Source organism: Pygocentrus nattereri, chromosome 10 (genome assembly GCF_015220715.1).
Source record: "Pygocentrus nattereri isolate fPygNat1 chromosome 10, fPygNat1.pri, whole genome shotgun sequence".
Classification (NCBI taxonomy): domain Eukaryota; kingdom Metazoa; phylum Chordata; class Actinopteri; order Characiformes; family Serrasalmidae; genus Pygocentrus; species Pygocentrus nattereri.
The window spans coordinates 20,002,772-20,025,906 of record NC_051220.1 but is presented as its reverse complement, the minus strand read 5'-3'; the positions used below and the strand labels follow the sequence as shown (position 1 = coordinate 20,025,906).

General features: G+C 38.0%; 1 protein-coding gene across 1 annotated transcript in view; it reads right to left on the bottom strand.

Annotated features, from left to right (window-relative positions):
• The window catches only part of ltk (leukocyte receptor tyrosine kinase), a 124,733-nt gene that overhangs the window by 59,913 nt on the left and 41,685 nt on the right, over nt 1–23,135 (bottom strand). The window contains exons 3-6 of the mRNA XM_017713450.2: nt 11,800–11,949; nt 8,725–8,950; nt 2,119–2,258; nt 556–696 (exon numbers count right to left, since the gene is read on the bottom strand). Coding sequence (XP_017568939.1) covers nt 556–696; nt 2,119–2,258; nt 8,725–8,950; nt 11,800–11,949 — 657 coding nt within the window. The remainder of the gene's footprint in view (nt 1–555; nt 697–2,118; nt 2,259–8,724; nt 8,951–11,799; nt 11,950–23,135) is intronic.

Here is a 23,135-nt window from a genome sequence, read left to right as displayed (position 1 = left end):
TCATAAGTTGATTAAATTGTACCATCTCAAGAAATCTGAAATGATTAGCTGGATTATGATTATGCATATTTTAGATTCTGTTGAAAGCCCCTCTTGTACGAAACAGTGCCTGATAAACACAACCATTTTCATATGTTATATGCATTTTTTGCCACACAGTATCATTATATTACTAAATGAATTTTCATTTAAAGGCTTTTTAGTTTTTTGTTTTTTTTTCAGATGCAGTATTTTGGAATTTCTGTCTAATTGTTCAGTTAAGTCATTTGTGTGGCCTTTCAAAATGCAGATTATGTGATCAATCATTAATATAACTGGCAGATTACTCAATTATCAACATAATCGATAGTGACATCTTAATAGTGACAACTTAATTACAAGTTTCTCCTTTATATTGCACAGTATCATGAACAAGAGAAGCTTTTTTTGGAAGAGGGCTCAAAATCTGGTATCCATCTACAGTCATTATCTTCACCTCACCTCAGGGCTGATTGTCAGATTTGACAACATTATGCAGTCAAAAGGCAAATCTCTCAAAAACTATGCCAGACTCACCACAGATGAAGCCCTCATCCTCCCCCAGAGGGCAGTCAGAGTGAAAATCACACACTCTGCTTTTGTCCACACAGCCCCCCAAATCACAGTGAAAGCCTGAGTCCTCCTCACAGTCTGGACCCAACACTAAATCACCGCTCTCTGACAGAACCCAGAGAAAGGAAGAACAGATTTAGTATAGAAATCACACACATGAATCAAAATAGGTGAATAATGACAGAATTTCAACTAGGAATAAAAATGAACTGACGTCATACGACATTGAGAACAGTGACTCAACATCTTATGGAGCAACATCTAAATGGTGAAAGAGGATTGACCAATGGAGCAAAAACAGCTTAACTGTATCTCAAGGTCAACCAGTAACTAGTTCACAAATCACAGTGGATGCAAAGGCCAGTCACCCAAATATAGTAGGAATATAAAAATGCATCATGATCCATTAATCTTTGTGCCAATAAACCTTTAGCTATTTTAAAATGTTGCAATGAACTACAATTGATATTTATACGATGGATTACAATTAATAATATTTTTTAAGTATATACTCATTATAGCAAAAGACACAAAATGTATGAGCAGGGATTCCTCTGTCATTTCATCCTTTATGAGGAAACCTGTGAGAGTTCACCTTTCTGGGTGTCTCTAGGCAAACAACTTCCTAACATTATTGAAGGCCCAATAAGCAAAAACATGCATTCTATAATGTGTATTGTTTTATAGTACAGTCTTAGTGTTTTTTAATGTATGCATATTTAAATAACTAACATCTAATGTAACTTTTACCAAAATGTCATTAAAAATAATAGGCTAGAAGTAAACAACTGGCAAAGACTCTGCGTAACATTGTTTTATAAATTACTCTGTTCACCTGTAGTGTCAGACCTTAAATATATAGGATGGTTCTTAGCCCAATAGGAGCTGTAAATCATTCAGTCAAGAATAACTGAATTCAGATGTAAAATAAGTAAATATAAGTTAACTTCTATTAAATGAACTACTGTACCATTTTATTGCCTAAATTCTATTGTTGTGCAAATATTTCCTTCAGTATCATTTGTATATTAGGTGTATTTTTTAAAATAAGTCTGAATTGACACACTTTCAAACTTCACCAGATCCATGGATAAGAAAATAAAACACAAAACAACCATAATAGCTACTTAAACATTCATTTTTGAAGGCTTAAGATACAAATAACAGATTAAAAAACTCAAATATGTAGTGAAGAACAGAAAATAAAAAAAATGCAAATTAATACTTTATAGTCAGAATGATCTGGTCTATCAAAAAAATATGAGCTGCTAATTTAGCTAACGTGTGGAGTAACTGAACGTGTTGCATGCAACTTTGTTTTTGAATGGTTCTGTATAACCGTCAAGCTGGATAGAAGTTTTGTTGCAGGTAACTCACAATTTGCAACTACTTTCATGGAAGTTTCACTGTGTAAAACCAGCCTAAAGAACCTTAATCAAAATGAAACGCCATGAGTTGAGAGATTTACATCCCTAGTCTGTAGCCACAGACTCGTAACTCAATTGATCAGATTGTAAAAGAACTCACCCAGGTCACAGTCCTTCAGCTCCAGTGAATCAATGGCCAGAAATCCGACATCGTGACCACTACATGAAGTGTACTGCACCATCACCTGGAAAGGCTCGTCCAGTTTACCAATCGGCGCTTCCAGCACCTCCCACGATACCCTAGTCCACAAAGATTAAAATCACGTGTGTATAAGTGAATGCAGGTTTAGAGAGAGGGCTAAGGTAACCTGTTTCTGATACACAAAAAGCAAATTAAACATGCCACCCCCCATCTAAACTTTAAAAGCCCTTGGGCCAAGCCTGTATAATTTGATTGAACCTTTTTGAAAGCTGACATCTTTTGAAAGCTGACATCTTACTTGGATTTGCTTCTTAATTTCTAGGCCCATTTTATAAGCATTCCTTTATACAGAGCTTGATTTTCAGCTTAATTTCTTGCCTGGAGTCTAATGACAGGAGGAAATGCTGAGTGAGCCTTGGTGTAGGCCTAGGAGAGCTCACATCCCACATCACTCAAAATCCTTTAATGCCTAAACCCATGCATTAGAGGGCTGTCATATAATTGCACTGCAGAACCTCATTTAACTGTAAGCTCAGCTCAGGAAAAGTGCTCTCAAATCAAACAGAGGTTTTTGCTTGAAAATGACGCTGTATATATATTCTCAAAAGGACTGAATATGTATATAACCCACAGAAGTAGGATTTCCAAGGATACATGGAAACTTGATTCCAGAATCTTCACATTCTGTATTTTTTACAAATAATTCTGAACCATTATTAACATACATTCCCAACTGCTCTCTAACTACTCCAACTGTTCACTGACTCTTGATATCTCCACCTCAACAATAACATTCTTCTGCTGTTCCTATTACTCACTTCCTAAATCTGGGTTCTGATCCAGTCTCTGAAAAGTTGCTTTCTAACAAGCTCAACTGTAAATAGAGCTATGAATCTCATATAAAAGTGAAGTGTTATATTGTTATTTTGCTTTATTATTCCAGAGCGATTATATAATTATGCATTTAAAGACATGAGATACAGAGTAAATTACATTTAGACAATGGCTCTTGTAGCCCAGCCCACTGGACAGTCCAGCAATGACTAATATAACATTAAAATGCTTTCGTTCTGGACTGGCAATATCTGTGATGTCTAAGAAAGGACTGCTTGGTAAAAATCTAATCACACTATTGTCCACTTAAACTAGGGGCAGTCAATCCGCCCAGACATGTTTGGAGTCCAAATTGTACTTCTTTAGTTTTAAACAGGAGCTACAAGGCTATTGTTTCTAACAAACACTAGAAGTCAATACTTAGCCAAATCTACAAAACTTCTCTCTACCAGCTACAAACTGCATTAAGATCTTACAGAGTTGTCAACGTGGTATAGGACACAGGATGATTTGCTGTAAACTATAAAAACAAACAGCTGCTAAATGCAGCAGGTACACATTTTAGACAATATGTGTTGTGTAAAATTCACTCCTCTTCGCATGTATGCATGTCATGCAGGTGTATGGATGATTATGTTCTTGATTTCTGTTTTTTTTTATTTAATTTTTTTTTATTAACAACCATGAATCTTGATTTTTTTAACCTGAAAATACATGTTTACAAACAGAAACAACAAAAATGACAAACTAAATCTAGAGCCCATATGCCTATGTGACGTGTCTGAACGTAAAAGGGAGTTGGATTCAATGAGGGAGTCAGAATTCAGCAGAACGCAGGTCATCTAAAACAGATGTCTGCTGTGTTAATTATTATTGCTCACAGTACGCCATCCTGAAACCTAACCCACACTGACAAGCCTGAATGACGTCAATTACTCATATGTTGTTTGAGAGAAGTTTTGGGGATTAAGATTAAGTGATACTTTTTTTGATCCCACAACCAGGGAAATTCCACCTCCGCATTTAACCCATCCGTGAAGTGAAACACCACATACACACTAGTGAACACACACACTAGGGGGCAGTGAGCACACACTTGCCCCGGAGTGGTGGGCAGCCCTATCCACAGCGCCCGGGGAGCAGTTGGGGGTTAGGTGTCTTGCTCAAGGACACCTCAGTCATGGACTGTCGGCCCTGGGGATCGAATCGGCAACATTCCAGTAACAGGGCCAGCTCCCTGACCTCCAGCCCACAACTGCCCCCAAAATGTATTTACAGAAAAGATTTTAGGGATTATTGACTTCTAGTGATTGATAGCCTCCTAGTTCTAGAGCTAAACTAAAAAAAATGTGGACGTCTTGGCTGACCACCTGTCTTTATTCATTGTAAACCGAGCAAACTTTTTAATAGTTATGCAAAAAGCAACAAACTAACTATCTGCAGAGGTTACATAAAGATAAACACAATTAACAGCAGAAACACAGTAGCAAAGAGAATTAAGGCTCACTTTACAATGACTTTGAACCTTCCTAGAATGTAGTTATACACAATTTGAATATTATGAGTTTGTATTTTTTCTCAAAAGAATGGACATGCAACATGCCTTAAGGCTTCGTCTGTCTTTATTTAAGCATAAAGTATTCAGATGTAGAAAAAGCTGAAAATGGCTCAAGAGACAATTTTTTTTATTCCATTTTTATTCCATTTCATTGCCAGTCCAGATTTTGCGCTCATTACACAATTTTGCACATTGGCTTTGGTTTCAAATGGCAGTTCGAGCATAAATATTTTGTGAATGCAGACGCTTTAATTTGATGGTTATGGTATGAATAGTCACTGCGGAACTGCGGGAGCTGAAAGAAAAGTACAATACAAAACAGAATTTGGGGTGGACTTGGGGTAGGCCAGAGCTCTCTTTCTGGAGAACCAAGAGAGGAAAGTGGAAATCTATAAGACAGGCGGGCATATGTGGAGATGGTGGGGTGCAAAAACTTTTTGACAGAGAACACAAAAGAAAGTTACGAATATATATGAGTAATTAGGTTTCAAAATGCTTTTATCACAAACTTTGATTTAGGGCTATTACTAGTTCAGTAGTGATCAACTAATATACTTATTCTTTCATGATTAATCCAATTTTATATTAAAGGCCAAACAATAAAAATGGACGCATAGCCTTTCAAAGGTCCTAAAACACTTTATTCTAAAAAGCCTTCTGAATGACTTCACTAACCCTAGCAAACTGAGCATCTTGCCAAACATCCACTCAGAGAAATGCCAGCAATCCATTTTGAGAATTGGAAATGCCGATGGCCACTTTAAGTAATTTAAATCTGCTGCCAGAGGAGTTGCGGTGCATGCATGTGGCCAGAGTGAAACATATCAGCAAGTACATTCAGAGCTTTCTGTGTGATACTATGTTTCTATCATTGTATAAAAGATGCATGAGGCTTCCTTTGTTATTGGATGCACTGTGTTTTTTTTTCCAAGTAAATGCACAAGCTCATTCAAATTGGCAGGCCCTTATTATTAGTCTGTTTAATCAGAGTGATGACAAAACATGTTGGTTGCGTGACGTTACTATTATATGTGGACCTTCTATCCCACAGATGGCACTGAATAAAAAAACTGACATGCTTCTGTAATGAATATAACCATGTGGGCTCGGGAATACTTTAAAAACCCTAGTCAGTAAAGTTCATCACTGCATCTACAAATACAAGTTAAGACTCTACCATGCAGAGCAGAAGCCATATATCAACATTCAGAAGTGCCGCCGACTTCTCTGGATAAAGCTGCATGCTAAAAGTGGGTTATGGTCTGATGAGTCTACCTTTCAAATTTGTTTTTGGAAATAATTGACGTCGTGTTCTCTGGGCCAAAGAAGAAAAGGGACATTGGGCTGTGTTTGTTCTAATGGCATGGGTAATTTGCACACCTATGAAGGCAGCATTAATGCTGAGGGGTACATACGCATTTTGGAGCAACACATGCAACACAAGGGATGCAAGTCTGGACATGCCATCAGGTCCAGAGCAATTTAAGGTGTTAAAATGTGAATAACGGAATCTAAAACCAATTGTAATAATTACCAGCACTTAACCAGCTTATTAACAAGCAATGAGGACCAGCAATAATAATACATTTGTGAATGTCGCCTTTAAATGGCCTTTTAATCACTTCAGAACATTAAACTCTTTGGTCTATTACTTTGTGTACCCTTGTACATTTTACAACCTTGTTTTACCAGAACTAAGGAGAGGACTGAGATGAACATTCATTCGCATCTCAAACAACAGCATTTTTTTAAAAAGGATTTCAAAATAGTTAATGTAACTTTACCTTTAGACTTTTGGGACACTTCTGGATTTGTATCAGCGTAACCTTGTTCCATCACATACATAACTTCAGTTTGTGCCTAAATCACCTAAATCTGATTTGTATGAAACAGCCCTCCATGAAACCTGTTAGGCACTGGGCCAAACAACCCTTGACTAGTGTCCATCATCCTAAACAGGCACAGTATATAAGCGCATCGGCTCCATTATGTTTGTACGGTTCCCGTCTAAATTGCATTGCATCACAACCCATTTCTAGCCCTCTGTCAAAACCAATTACACACAAAGAAACATTGGTGTCTACTTTTAGAATGCTTTCATCCATCTTGGAGTAGCTCTGCCCAACACAAAAAATCAATATAGCCAAGAATTCCATAACAAAAGGCTTTGAGATGACATTCGTCTCCTCTGTTCACAGAACAGTGGCTGCATCTCGCTCTGCTGCTAAACAAGACATATGTCATTGTATTGCTGCTTGTATGCACAGTTTGCTCTGTATAGTCTAAAAACCATATCCAGCAAAAACAGATGGTAACTTAAGCCCTATTTTGACAGGATTATACTTACATGAGGTCCTGGGGTAATTTCCTCATTTAGAGATGTTACTTGATTTTATATCCGCCCAGATTGGCCATGTCTGTGTTTTTCATCCACCTCCTTCGAGGCTGGATTACCAACTGATTTTCACCAAACTCAGTGGTACAACTTAAGATTGTCCAAATAAACTTTTCCGCTCTACAGGAAGAAGCTGCCTCATATAGGAAAAAGAGCCTTTGACTGCTGCTATTCACTACTTAGACTTAGTCTACAAGCCTGCGCATCTATTAGCGGTTCATTCCATCAGTGGTCAACTCGATATTTATTTATATTTCTGAATCAGTATTTTGATTGGGGTTTGATCTGATATTTATAATTTTTCCAATAATCCGAATGCAAATTTCCATTAGAGTGGATCTGATATCTATAGTTTTACTGATAATCTGAATTGGAATTGCCATTAGGGATGGATCTGGTATTCATATTTTTTTTTTATAATCAGAATTTCAATTAGGTTCGATGTGATATTTATAATTTTTCTGATAATTGGAATTGGCATTTCCATCAGGGGTCGATCCACTATTTATACATTTTTTGAAATTCTTAATCAGCACTTCCATCAACTGGGATGCTATATCCTATCCCAGCATTTATTGGGTGCAAGGCAGGAAACACCCTGGGCAGGCTGGGGATCAATGTGATATTTTGAATTTTTCCGGTAATCGCAATCCCAATTTCCATTAGGGTTCAGTCTGATATTTTTCATTTGTCTGATAATCGGAATTGGCATCTACCATTAGGGATCAGTCTGATGTTTTAAATTTTTCTGATAATTGGAATCAGAGTTTCCATTAGTGTTTGAGCTTATATTTATATATGTTTCTGATAAAAATTCTAAAGAATGTGCATTTTATTAGGGCTTAAACCAACTGCTATAAAAAGCATATAATGTGATGCCTGCACATTTTACCACAGCTACAGCTGGTAGAAACCCTCCTAGCTCAATGTCACACCCACACTTTAATGAATTGGTCAAAATACGTATAACATATACAAATACAACCAATCAAAGCTTCAGTAGCCTGTTTCAGTGTCCCACCCAAAGCGCTATGGATTAGCTGAATGACTGGTTTCACGCTACATGTGGTCCAATCAAAATAGCCTCTTCATGGCCTCTGTCTATGAGAGAAGTGCGCAATGAGCTGCGCATATATCTGAGTGGACTGATTAACAATTGTGCAGTTGTTTGGCAGTCACTGGATTTTAGAACATGGACTGTTGTTGTGATGTCCAAGTCCACTGTAGCCAAACAAATGCGACTCACGCATGCAGTGCAAAAAACAGCATATTTATTCCATAAGAATAAAACAGTGCAGACTTGAGCGTCTTTTTTGCTAGTTTGGGGGCATTCTGAATTTTGTAAAGTAATATAACATTAAAGACACAAAGACACAGACTGAAGTCTTCATGAACCGCTCTTTATGGAAACAGACAAAAAGCCTCAAAAATACAGAGTAATAAAAGAGAAAAACATCAGATAGGCTTAAATACTAGCTAAATGCTTGAATTAAAGCCTCTGTCACGCAATTTTAACATTGTGTATGTGTATCTGGGGAGTCATTTATTCCATTACATATTTTCATTCACATTATTTTTAAGGCTAATAAAAGTTACTGACTTATTTATTTATTTTACGTAGAAATTGTAATCCTACAGATTTTCATACTATTCTTCAAATGAATAAAATCCCTTCTAAGTTTCACCAGTTTCTGTGCTGTCTCAGCCTAAATGACTTCAATGAAAGACCTCAAAACTCGAAATCAAAGTCATGTGAAGCTCACGAGAAGATGCTAACCTGGCTCCATCCTGTTCTTTGCCGATGAAGGCTGATGATCGGACAACTCCGGACTCAGTGAGTTTTACAGACACAGACAAGTTTCCCTTACTCGTCTCTGGCTGGAAGCACGCCAGACGGACCTGACACAGCGGCCCACTACTCAGCACTACAGGACTGATGATGTGAAAAGTGCAAATCCCAGAAGCCCTGAGGCCCGAGTCGGGCTTCAAAACCAGGAAATGACCTACAACAAGGAAAACATAAGGGAGTTTCATAACAAGAGGCTTTCATAACAGGTTGCTCTCTCTATGACAAGTAGAGATGGGTCATACAAACTCAAACTTATATTGCAGTATTTTACACTATCTGGACAATAACAATATGATATAATAATAATAATAATAATAATAATAATAATAATAATAAAGTGATTAATATGTAAACACACTCATTTAGGGTAGTTTGATGTGAAATGCTCCATGCTGGCAACTTAGACTGTGAAAAGTGTAACAGGGTAGAAGTTGATTTGAAGTGTTTTTGAGATATTAACTCATGTTAAATACACATTTTTTTTCAAGTAAACAAAAAATTGATTCACATTGTTCAAAATGCTTTTTACTACAAGAATAAATGTACTACAATGAACAGACAAAATACTTTTTAAAAATGAGAGAGTTGTTTAGATGGTGGTGACAGTCGTGACTCTACCGAAACTCCACCAAATCTATCAGTAGTTATTGTTTCAAAAGCGACAATTTTAGCTAATTGTGAGCTATGAACAGTTGTACACACATAAAATCATAATGTTTTACTTTTAAACATCGGAAAGGATGCAGTGTCACTGCCTGCTCTAAAATGCAGAGACGTGGCTAAAATAAGTCTCCATCTATGGTTTAAAATGCATCATGTTTCAGCTGTGATATGAAAAGCATTTTTAGCAAGCTTTTTACATAAAAATGAAACTCATGATAATCTTTCAACCTCACTTAAAAAGAAATGAAAAAGACCGTAAAAGTATATTTTCACAATTGAAAATATAGACACTATAAATGATGATTTTGCATATCGCTGCTGTCGGAAGAAAAACTTGTATCTCCAAAATAGTAACTTTACAGGAGAAGGAAAAACATACTTTACTTTCAATGTAAGTCAATGGAACCAGAATTATTTTGGATAATTTTCTTTAGACCATTCATCATAAAATTTACAAACAATGTAAAGAGTAACAGATACTTTCAAATTATGTCAAAAATGGCGATACAAGGTTTTCTTCTGACAGCAACGAAATATTTAGCTTATTACCAACTCAACTGATGCCGAGTTAGATTCATACATCAAAACATAATCCCTGTAAATATCTAAGATCTGAATACTTTTAAACTTTTTAATAGTTATTTACCATGGTATAGGTATAGTTTATTTACCATGGGAGCACAGTTTAAAATAATTGGCAAAATAGTTAGAATAGCATTGTAAACATGGTGACCCTTGGTTCTTGTCAGCACCATTGTTAAGAAATCTAGTTTCTTCATTTCACATCAAAACACTCTGAGTGACTCTTTACATGTCGATAACTGAATTATGCAAAAGATTATTATTTAAACTGTACAAGTTCTTGATTAATTTGGTCAACATCTGAGTACTGTTTCTACTGCATGAAATGAAAAATGAAACAAACTAGCCTACAATGTGGACAGATCTTATGTCCTCTGAACAAATTACTTCCTACCTCACAATCAAAAGCATGGAGCATACTCCATGTAAGCATAAGCTTACATGCTGAAGCATTAATGCAAAACATTGTAGTTTTATAATGCTGAGTGCTCAAAGAAACAGAAAATGGAAACATTATCATTTTTAGATAGATAGATAGATAGATAGATAGATAGATAGATAGATAGATAGATAGATAGATAGATAGATAGATAGATAGATAGATAGATAGAACTGAGTTCTATCTATCAATAGAAATTGCAGTGACATAATTGCACGTAAACTTACATCTACAATGCAGAAAAATAGACAATACAAATAAATCTAGATATAAGTTAAAGTACAAGAGAAATAAAATAAAAGTATAACTATTTGCATATTTACATTGAATATGAGATAGATTTGTTGAATTTACATGACAGCAGGCACTGAGTGGTATGAGGTAAACTAAAAGCATATATAGACATAACTAACTCGGAGTTGCATTAATATTATAGTGTAAAGTGCATAGTGAAAGTGTCATTACAGTAATAGTTGTGATATATTGCACAGTGTGTATTAATCGAAGAGGAGATGCAGTGATTTGGTTCAGCACAGTTCAGACAGCAGGAGATGAGTACCATCTCTGCAGTAAGGAGAATTGTTGCAGAGCCTTATAGCAGTGGGTAAGAAAGATCTCACACGGCGCTCTTTAACACAGCACAGCTGTAACAGACGGCCACTGAATGTGCTTCTCTGTTCATCCAGAGGGTGTGAGGTGTTGTCCAAGATGGCTAAGAGCTTGTTGAGCGATTAACAAGCCATACTCTCAGAGAGTCATGTTTCTGCTAAATCATAAGCATTAAATAAGGACAATCTCCACATTGCACTGGAATGAATTATAGGTTTTATGAATTGTTTCACCCCTAAACACCACTCATTTACAAAGACTGCACTGTAGATTTATGTGTATATTCAGTCAGTCAGTGTGTGTGTGTGTGTGTGTGTGTGTGTGTGTGTGTGTGTGTGTATGTATATATATATTTTTTTCTATTCTATAAGGGGGTTACGCACCTAAGATTTGTGACAATAAACGTGATTTATTTTTTATTTGATTTGAGATTTTTAGACAGAGGGATTATGTTTGTTATGGAAAGGCGAAAATAAATTTGTACCTCACACGAGTGATGAACAGATGGTAACCCTAATACAATTTACACCAAAAAAGTCAATGAAGAACAATTTTCAGTGGCATTACCATGAATTTGTTCTACATGCTAGAGAACACTGTTCTTTTCCATAATGCAAATGCTCATGTATTCCACAAAAATGCCTCTAATTATGGCTGAATGTTAAAAGGCAATGTGAAGCACTGTAAAAAGCTACCATTTGTACCACTACCTTTAGAGTCTCCAACAGAGTGATCCGTGTCTGGCTGGGCACCTTGTGTACCAGGCCTGTGTTGCTGTGGCGACGTGACATACCAGTCTCCCCCGGCGCTGTGATTGGACACAGTCCAGGAGCACGGAGATTCAAAATTGCAGTAGGTAACTGCAGGGGATAAAAGCAGAGCTACATTACAGTGAAAAGGTACAAACACTCAGAGAAGCTCACACTGACACTGCAGTTCAGCTACAAAAAGCTAAACTGACGCTCTCAATGCAGACTAAATCAAAGGCGTGAATAATGCTGTAACCACAATAGAAGTGAAAATCTTGATCAAACATATTGTTTCATTTATTTAGTGCCTTTTTCATAGTCAAGGTCACTCTACAAGCCAGTAATTACATTACAGCCCTGACATGGAGGGAGGAAAGGAAAGAAAAAAAACAACTGGAGTGAGAAGAAGAGTCAAAGTGTTGTGAAAAGAGAAAGCTGGGCTTTGAACTGACATATCCCATTTATTTTTAATTGAAAGCATCAGGTCCGTCCAACACAGCTGTGCAGTACATGACAGTTCCAGTGCCTAAAGTTTGGGGCATGTAGTGCATTAAAAAGTTGAGCTGAACTTCATGCAAATAAGTCCAACCAACATGAAGCATCTACCCAATCAGGAGACAGGTAGCTTTTGCGTGATTTGTGAATGAAACCATCCATATCACCTTTCAGGCATTCCTACATTGAAGACCACTGGCAGAAGCTCATTTATTTCAAGAAGAAGTTAAAAAAATGTTTAGTTTACCTCAGAAATTTAAAATCCAAGCAGGAAAATTACTGGTTGGATGTTAATAAATTGAAATGCTTGATGTTGACTGCAAGTGATAATCAACATCCTAAATCCTAATCTGTCCAAGTTTAACCTCATTACAGTTTTGGAAAATATTAATGATACATACTACACAGGCTTTCTGATTATTCAAAAAAATAAAAGTATTGATTACATAAATATCTACATTTTAATTGGAAGAAAGAACGTTTTTCTCTCTCCTGTAAAATTCTCATTTTGAAGAGATGAGATTTTGTTCCAACGGCAACGATATACTGCTGTCTTGGTACCAAGTTCTGCATCCCTTTAACAGCATTCTTCATCGCAACAGGTAGACGAAAGAAACCGAGCTTCTGTTTGGTGGACTTCCACAATTAAGGCAAAGACAAAAATTTACCATTTTTACTCTTTTCTGTAAACACTGTCCTGCGTGCTCGTTTTAGTGGCTGCTGTTTGTCCTGCAGGTTTAAAGCAGCAATTTACACATATTAAAGTTCAATGTCATGTGAAAGTCTGTTAATCTTAAGGAACAGCTGTGTCTGTAGGATGAGCATGGTGAATGGCTCTTTCACATATGCTTGTCAGTTCAGGAATGGGATCTGTTCAGAGTGATGTCAGATACAGGGCAAAATAAAAGGAAAATGTGATTGAGCTTTCTGGTCAATCAGATTTGTACAGTCAATCAGAGGATCTGGCCCAGCTAAGTGTTCAGTGTCCGCTAACCTGAGAGTGCAGGTGAGGGTGTAGGAATTGAGAAGCCTGGTTAAACTGCATGGAATTAGGCCACGTAGGGTTTTATATGTAAACAGGAAGAGTTTAAACTTCATGTGGAATGAAATTGCTATGATATATAGCTAGTATAACAGATCAATGAAAGGCATGATATGAGCACATATTTTCAATTCTATGTGTGTATGTCAATGTATGCAATTTGTTCAATACAGTCTTGTGAGAAATGCCTATAAAAGAGACATACAGCAGTCAATGAAGGCACCCAGGTATTAGCAAATGGCTTTGTTATGTTAACAAAACTAGGGCTGCAACAAATATTCTATAAAATGTAAATGTTTACTAATTAAAATATTAAAAAACAGAAAGCAGTTAGAATAACTGGGACTTAAACTCGTTTTATGAAGGCACACGGTTCATTTAAGACAAATGTTTCCTCTGCTCTGTAGCAAAATTATTTCAACAACCTGCCAGATTGGGCATTTTATGCTACTTGCTATGACAGTAACTGTTCATCAATAATATTTTTCTATTACCTTGTAGATCTTCAGGTTTCAGTGAAAACAATAACAATGACACATTCAATAACAATAAATACTGATAAGACATAAAAAGTGTTTTTTTAGTTCATCATTAACATGAATTCTTTCCATATTGTTATAGAATATTCAAAGATTTGAGGTCATATTTATTAGAATCTTAAAAAAAGATTGACCTTTACCTTTGCAGGTATTTTTTCTGACTTTACTAAAAAATTACAGTGAAAAAAGAAAGGCAAATTTCCTTAAAGTTTTGCGTTTATTACATATATGTACATCAAAAGATTCTGAAAAACAAACACCCTAATTCTGTCACTACATGTCTCAGAGTCTGCCTGCTCACAGCCATTTACTTGCACTGCACTCGCAAATAGAAGACAGGAGTTGAATAAAATTATTATTATTATTATTTAGTGGCTTTCTGTTCATTTGACAAGCCTCAACACCAAAGCCAGCAAATATCTAATGAATGCCCTGAAACTCATTAGTGGCTGGATTTATATGACCAAGGACATTGGGAGGAAAAACATCTACAATTCCACATTTCTGGCTTGTTAAACACAGGCGATATGGCAAGGTCTCAAATATTTCTGAAAGCACAGAGCTAATGAAAAGCAAACAGCCTCTTCAAGCATAAAATATGTGAACAAAGGCCAATGTCCAAGAACTATTTTCTTTCCATAATTCAATCTCATGCGTGCTATTCTGTGCACTTTACGTTTAACACTGAAATAATAAATATCATGAACACATTAGTTTTTCTCAATGAATTTAGTTCTGCAAACTGAGGACCGTTTGCTCTGAAAACAATGACCACAGCTATTAAAACAAAATTTACTCACATGTGCGCATCTGAATCATTATTGTAAAAACATGTCACACATGAGGAGCTCAGTTTTTATGCGTGTCAGAGCAAAAAACATCAATAGCAAAGCCATTTTGGCAAAGACATCTGGCGGAATCCTTCAAAAAACCATTTGTCTGTGCTGGAACTGCAGATTAACTGTATGTGCATGCAGAGTACATATATATTCTGATCAAAATTATTAATTAGTATATTAGGAGAAAACATTTCACATCATCACACTGTACTGTTACAATAACTATCACACTGCAACCTTACAATAAAAGACAAACATTTTAAACTATACTTTAAAACTACAAACATATCACATTTAATATATATTGGTTTAATAGAAATTTGCTGTATTTGTGTAGGGCTGGCCTGAATACTCAAGCATTCACTCATTATGTTGATATTTGTTTCCCTATTTAAATTAATATTCTCTTTCCTTTTTGTGGATTCCTAATGTTCAAAGGATAATTTATCAGCCTTAAAGGCTTTTTAGTACTGTTTTAAACAAAACATTTGATCATAAAACCAAGAAAATGCCAATTAACAATGGACATGATATTAGACTATTAAAGGTAACATTAGCTAGAGGCTTAATACAGTCACACTGCCTCCAACAACTTCACAAGCAAGAGATATTAGTGAAGTATATTAAAATGACAAAACATTTACACAAAGACTGTTGAAAAACATAATTTAATCAACATATATGATTGGATGGTTGCACCATCTGACATTTTTGAAGGCAAAAAGAAACTAAAATGAGATTTATATGGACGCACCCTAACCCTAACCCTAACCCTATTGCTGAACAATTCAATAATTCTGCATGTCACATATTTATTAAATTATTTTTGGGAAAATACACAGACATGAACATCATGTCAATGAGCCTACTACAAAAAATGATGACAATGATTCATTTCCTGTTTTGTACTAACTAATGATTTATTATAAAACCTGCTTGAAAAATGACAAATAATTTAAAAATCACAAATAACTAAACATTTTCACAACAAGCAGCATAAAATCCTAAATCCTGCACAATCTGGCATCCCTGAAGAAACCGCTGGTGCTGTTTGAACATAGACAGCAGAAGACACAGAATCTTGTTAATCATTCTCTTAATAAATGCTTCTTCTATGGTCAGTTCTTTTACAGTAATGATTCAGAGAATGGGAGAATACACACGATACACGATGAAGGTTTTAAGGCTGCTTTCTATTGCAGCACATGCTGTGGTAGTCAACTGCATGGTACAGCGTGCATACATTTCTAACTGCTGCAGAGAGCTAGCTAGCACGCTCTACTCTTGGAATAAATACAACTTAGAGCCTGTTAGCCAGCTAGCAATCCAGAGCAGTAGGAAACTTATTTGGACTACACCTGGAGTTAAAACTAATACTGTTGAGTCAAATCAGATAGTTAGGAATAGAGTCTCCAAGCTATCCAAAGAGTCTCTGGCAACTGCATTCTACAATACACACTATATTGCCAAAAGTATTCGCTCATCTGCCTTCACACGCATATGAACTCGAGTGACAACCCGTTCTTAATTCATAGGGTTTAATATGATGTCCGCCCACCCTTTGCAGCTATACCAGCTTCAACTCTTCTGGAAAGGCTTTCCACAAGGTCTTGGGAGTGCATTTTTGGGATTTTTTGACCATTCTTCCAGAAGCGCATTTGTGAGGTCAGACACTGATGTAGGACGAGAAGGCCTGGCTTGCAGTCTCCGCTCTAATTCATCCCAGAGGTGTTCTCTCGGGTTGAGGTCAGGACTCTGTGAAGGCCAGCCAAGTTCTTCCACACCAAACTTGCTCATTCATGTCTTTATGGCCCTTGCTTTGTGCACTGGTGCACAGTCATGTTGGAACAGGAAGGGGCCAACCCCAAACTGCTGGAGAAGCCAGATGGAGAAGCTTGATTCGTCACTCCAGAGAACACGTCTCCACTGCTCTAGAGTCCAGTGGCGGTGCTTTACACCACTGCATTCGACGCTTTGCATTGTGCTTGGTGATGTAAGGCTTGGATGCAGCTGCTCGACTATGGAAAACCATCCCATGAAGCTCTCTATGCTGTTCTTGAGCTAATCTGAAGGCCACATGAAGTTTGGAAGTCTGCAGCAATTGACTCTGCAGAAAGTTAGAGACCTCTGCGCACTATGCGCCTCAGCATCTGCTGACCCTGCTCTGTGATTTTACGAGCCACTTTGTGGCTGAGTTGTTATAATGTTTGTTATAATAACACTGACAGAGGAAATTTCATGACTGGACTTGCACAGGTGGCATCCTATCACAGTACCATGCTGGAATTCACTGAGCTTTAAGCTCCTGATAGCGACCCATTCTTTCACAAATGTTTGTAGAAGAAGTCTGCATGCTTAGGTGCTTGGTTTTATAGACCTGTGAGCACGGAAGTGATTGGAACACCTGAATTCAATGATTTGGATGAGCGAGTGAACAATTTTGGCAATACAGTGTAGCATTTAACTTGACAAACAAATGTTTCCCCACAGAAGTGTGAGGTTTCACAAAAAATGGCAGAAGTGTTTCAAACATTTTAATGTTCAAGTTTATTGAATATTATTGAATTTACTGATGCGTCACACAAAGTACTACACTGTTTTAAGAAAAATAAAAAAATGACAGCATTTTAAAAACAAATCTGCAATCAAATTGATGGCATCTGAGTGTGTCACACATTACACAAATTTGTTGTAAATAATAATTGTCAAGAATTCTAACCTAAAAAGGAATTCAGGGTGTTTTTTTTTATCTGAAATAAGCTTATTAAGCAAGAATTGTTCACAATGGTAGTGGTAGGAACCAGACATCTGAAGAGTTTAATCACTCTAACAGCTAACTCACAGAAAGGTACACATAAAATGATTCTGAATACATTGGCTGAAGCCTGAGATATTGTTATACAATGCCATAAGGTTTTGGCCTTCAATTTTTGTCAATGCTGTCATAGCAGATGTAAGGTGTTATAAGGCACAATTGTGGCCAAAGAATTTTTTCCCCCAGATTTAGCACTATTTAGCACTTTCATAAAAACTCTGAAGAATGTTTAGGTTCACTCGTCATTTTAGATAGCAAATACATCACAACAGTTGGTTTCTATCACCTCTACTGTAAAAAAACGGTGTCTAAGTTTATTTACAATAAACCCTTTGACATCAAACCACTCTGGATTATTTATTCATATCCCAGAAATTGAATTATGCAGACCTTTAGAAAAAGAGGAATTTCTCTTTTTCTAGTCTTGTAGTTTGTGCAGGAGCAACACAAATGTGCTGGACGGTTTGCAAGAGTATTTATATTCATTTGCAGAAAAGCTCCAACAAAGAAATTTGATATTTAGTGACACTGGTTTACATTCACTGTTTAGTGATTCATTCATACAGTGCCCTCCACAAATATTGTCTCCCGGTTAAACATGAGCAAAATGGCTGTAAAAACATGCTTTAATGCTTATGCTTTTGATACTTCTTTCATTTCCTGATTTGCATAGCTCAACATTTACTCACACATCACTGTCTCATAGTAACAAATAACTAAGGCTAACTTTTACACAGCAGGTAAAAGTGGCCTAAATCTGATTTTCTCACCAAATCCGATTTTTTTGTTTAAATGTAATCTGTATTCGACATCAGTCTGAACAGATAACGCTCCTAAACCGACCCGCATGCGCAAAAGAACAATACTTCACATGGCTTGTCCAGAGGTAAACAGTAATGACGACTAGTGAAAACTAGTCACTCCCAGTTTCATCTTCGCCAGTATCACAGGAGCGATTATGAAGTTCTAGTGGTTGACATCTTGACTCATCACCCACAGTGTGTTCGAGTAAAAAGGGCCCGGTATTTGGCCACGGCCACTTCTTTGGTTCCTGTCCTCGGATTGTTTAAACTGTTCTCTGACGCTGCAGCCAAGTTAAGTCAAGTCAAGAGGCTTTTATTGTCATTCCATCTATGTACAGGTGCACAGTAGAGTGAAATTACATTCCTCCAAGAACAACACGGTGCAACAAGGAACACACAGTACAAAGTGCGAACATGCAGACGTGGTTTGCAAACATAAACTAGGAACAATAAATAAAATAAATTAAACAGACATTAGACACAGTAAACAGACAAGACAGTGCAGCACCGACACAGCACTCATTCTGGACATGAGGTAGTGGAATAAGGTGCAGATATTAACATGCTGTAATCTGTGAGTCACGCAGTCAGATGACAGACATAAACACAGCATTTACGAGGTAGAAAAAACCTGAGTAAAACAGTGAAAACACAGTGTAGCAGCAATGTTCCAGACAGTGCAAGTAGAGCATCAAAATAGTTGAGTATGTGGCGTATGTGTGTGTGTGTGTGGGGAGGGGGGGGGGGGTGCTTAGCTCAGTCCTTGTGAGTTTAAGAACCTGATTGCTTAAGGAATAAAGCTGTTGCAGAGTCTGGCAGTGGTGGCACAGATGCTCCGGTACCTTCTGCCAGAAGGATGGGGTCGTTCACAATGCTAGTGGCTGTCTGGATACAACATGTGGTGTAGATGTCCGTGATAGAAGGGAGAGAGACCCCGATGATCTTCTCAGCTGTCCTCACTATACGCTGTAGGGTCTTGCGGTCTGAGGCAGTGCAATTCCCAAACCAAGTGATGATGCAGCTGCTCAGGATGCTCTCCACAGTCCCCCTGCAGAACATGGTGAGGATGGGAGGGAAGAGATGTGGACACTGAGGAACTTGGTGCTTCTGACCATTTCCACAGCAGAGCCAGTGATGTTCAGTGGGGGGTGGTCACCTCGCTCTCTTCAGAAGTCAACAACCATCTCCTTAGTTTTGTCTACATTCAGAGACAGGTTGTTGGCTCCACACCAGTCCGTTAGCCACTGAACCTCCTCTCTGTATGTTGACTCATCGTTCTTGCTGATGAGACCCACCACAGTCATGTCATCAGCAAACTTGATGATGTGGTTTGAGCTGTACTTTGCAGTACAGTCATGAGTCAGCAGAGTGAACAGCAGTGGACTGAGCACACAGCCCTGAGGGGCACCAGTGCTCAGTGTGGTGGTGCTGGAGATGTTACTTCCTATCCTGACTAACTGAGGTCTCTCAGATAGGAAATCCAGGATCCAGTTACAGAGGGAAGTGTTCAGGCCCAGCAGGCTCAGTTTTCCAATCAGCTGCTGAGGAATGATGGTGTTGAATGCTGAATTGAAGTCTATGAACAGCATTCTGAAGTAGGTGTCTTTATTTTCTAGGTGGGAGAGAGCCAGGTGGAGTGTAGTGGAGATGGCGTCGTCTGTGAGTGGTTGGGGTGATATGCAAATTGCAGTGCGTCCAGTGAAGGAGGAAGCTGGTTTTTAGTGTGCCTCATGACACTTGATGATGGGAGTGAGTGCAACTCACTGGTGATGTAGTCACCATGACTACAACTGATGATGGTAGTCATTGAGGCAGAACACAGGAGACTTCTTCATAACAGGGATGATGATGGTGGACTTGAAGCATGTTGGAACGACTGCAGTGCTCAAAGAAATATTGAATATGTCCGTGAGAACATCAGCCAGCTGTTCGGCACATTCTCTGAGCACTCTGCCTGGTATGCTGTCGGATCCTGGTGCTTTTTGTGGGTTGATTCTGTGTAGAGTTCTCCTTACATCAGCAGTGGACAGACACAGTACCTGTTCACTTGGAGGGGGTGTGGTTTTCTTCACCATCATGCCGTTCTGTGCCTCAAACTGAGCATAGAGGTTGTTAAGCATGTCTGGAAGGGAGGCATCACTGTCACAAGCAGGTGGAGGTGACTTGTAGTTGGTGACGGCCTGGATGCCCTGCCACATGCGCCCATGTGTCAGCACTGTTTTGAAAATGATCATGGATTTTCTTTGAGTAGGCACGCTTAGCCTCTTTGATGGCCCAGGAGAGCTTGGCTCTTGCCACCCTGAGGCTTGCTTTGTCCCTTGACCTGAAAGCCTTGTCGTGGGTTCTCAGCAGCATGCGCCCCTCTGCAGTCATCCATGGTTTCTGGTTGGGGTGAGTTGTGATGGGTTTGGAGACAGTAACATCACCAATCCACTTGCTGATGTAGCCAGTCACTGATTCTGTGTACTCCTCTAGCTTGATGGAGTCACCAATAGTTGCTGCTACTCTGAACATCTCCCAGTCAGTGTATGCATGCGTCGAGGATATTTGTGTAAACAAGATCCAGCACATTAGCCCCATGGGTTGCAAAGTCCACATATTGATGAAATTTGGGGAGTACTGACTTCAGATTGGCATGGTTGAAATCACCTGCAAGAATAAACAGTCCATCTGGGTTTGTGTTCTGGAGGTCGCTGTACAGCTCGTTCAGTGCGGCGTTAGCATTAGCACTGGGAGCTATATACACTGCTATTATATACAGCAAACTCAGCTCTCAGGGTAAATAAAATGGCCTGGCTCTGACAACCGCAAACTCCACCAGCGGTGAACAGTGACTGGAGACTAGCGCCATGTTTTTACACCATTCAGTGTAAACACACAGACCTCTACCTCGAGTCTTACCGTACAGCGTAGCGTCTCTGTCCGCACGGAAGCACAACAGGCCGTTGAACTAAACGGCTAAGTCCGGGGTGAAGCTCATCATCCACGTCTCCGTAAAAACAAAAACTCAGCAGTCCCTGGACTCACGCTAGGTAGCCTCGGTCTCTTCCAGCTGTCCTTGGGTGTTTCATTCTAAATCTTTTCAAATACGGAGCAACGGTGATTGTTTTGAGTCTCCTCTAATTTTTTTGGTACAGAATCATCAGCCCAAATGTTTATGAGTCTCAGCAGCATGAAATGATGACAAATGTCGACTTGCACTGACATAAAAGTTGCATGAATTCAGTACCACATTTGAAAGCATCTCAAATCGAACTTGAACATGTCAGATTCACACAATCACAAAGATGACACATCTATGTCACATATAAGGAAAAAGACTGAATTTGGGCCACTTTTATCTGCTGCAGTGTAAACGTAACCAAAGCGAATCTAGCCAGTGTGTTACCTCATATTTATACCCCAGTGTAACAAAAAGTTACACCTGACCATGTAAGTGCTACTAATCGCTTGGTGAACTTTAAATATAAACTAAGAATGGTAATATACTTCATTTGGATTTTGCTCATAAGAACTTCTAGGGGTGCCAATTGTGGTAAACAAAGATTTGAGAAAATATTTATTTATATATATATATATATATATATATATATATATATATATATATATATATATAAACATTTAGGTTTTTCTTTGTCAGTGTGCTTCAACAAAAGGTCAGATGTTAATACCTTGAATAAAACATCAAAAGGATAAGAAATATAGAATGTGTTTCCAACCATTTGCTCATACTTACAAGAGGTATCATTATTTGTGGAGGGCACAGTATGACATTTTCCATCAGTTCTTCCCCTATCAACTGTCAGAAAGGAAAGTCTATAGTTTGTGGTCTAAGAACTAAACTTTTTGTTTGCCTAAAAAGAGTTTTGAGGCAATACATGTTTTGATTTGTTAATACTCACAAATCTGTTTCTGATTTAGCCATTGACAATACTGAAAAATGAGTGAGGGATCAAACAAATCCCTTGGAAGCATCCTAATAAAAATGCCATTGAGCAGCCACTCTTTCCTGCTAGCAAGGCCTTCCAAAACCATTAAGCTCCAACATCAAAATGAGAAGAGACAACAACATGTCAGTTTGCAGATGAGGGAAGCGTGTCTGGGGGGGACTGTGGTTTGCCACAGGCAATTCTAAAGGAGAGGCCATGGAGTCGAGCTGTCTTTAGCTGTCTTGGGAGTCATGTGAGGGTATTGATGAAGAGAGCCCACAGAGAGACCATAGAGCTCTCTGGGTTTCAGTGCAAACACCACTATGGGAAACGCTCGGCCGGAACTGTAAATCAATTTTATTACTTACCTCAATGAATTTAGTCAAATGACAAAACTACATTTGGAGAAAAAATGAGTAAGGCTGGGGCATTTCGCAATTTTCTGGTATATCTGATCTTATGTAACTGCATGTGTATGGAATGGAGTACAGCCATATGCAATAGCTGGTCAAATTACATGTTGAAATGTGAAAATAAAGACACCTTCTACAGGGAACAAACTAAAAATAAAAAAAATAAACTATTCAGTGGTTGGTGTGTTTTTGTAGTACTAATCATTTTATCAATGTATCCATTTCATCCATCCAGTTTAAAGAATATTCCCATGTTCATCAACCCAACCACTATGCTGCATTTGTAGCGTACGGTCAATAATTGCAAACAATAATTTCTCTGTAATTAACAGAAGATTAAGCAGCATGTTGAACTGAAACAATAGAAAACAATGCTGAAAAATCTTCCCACCAACTTCTAATACTAGTATTTTTTGGGCTTT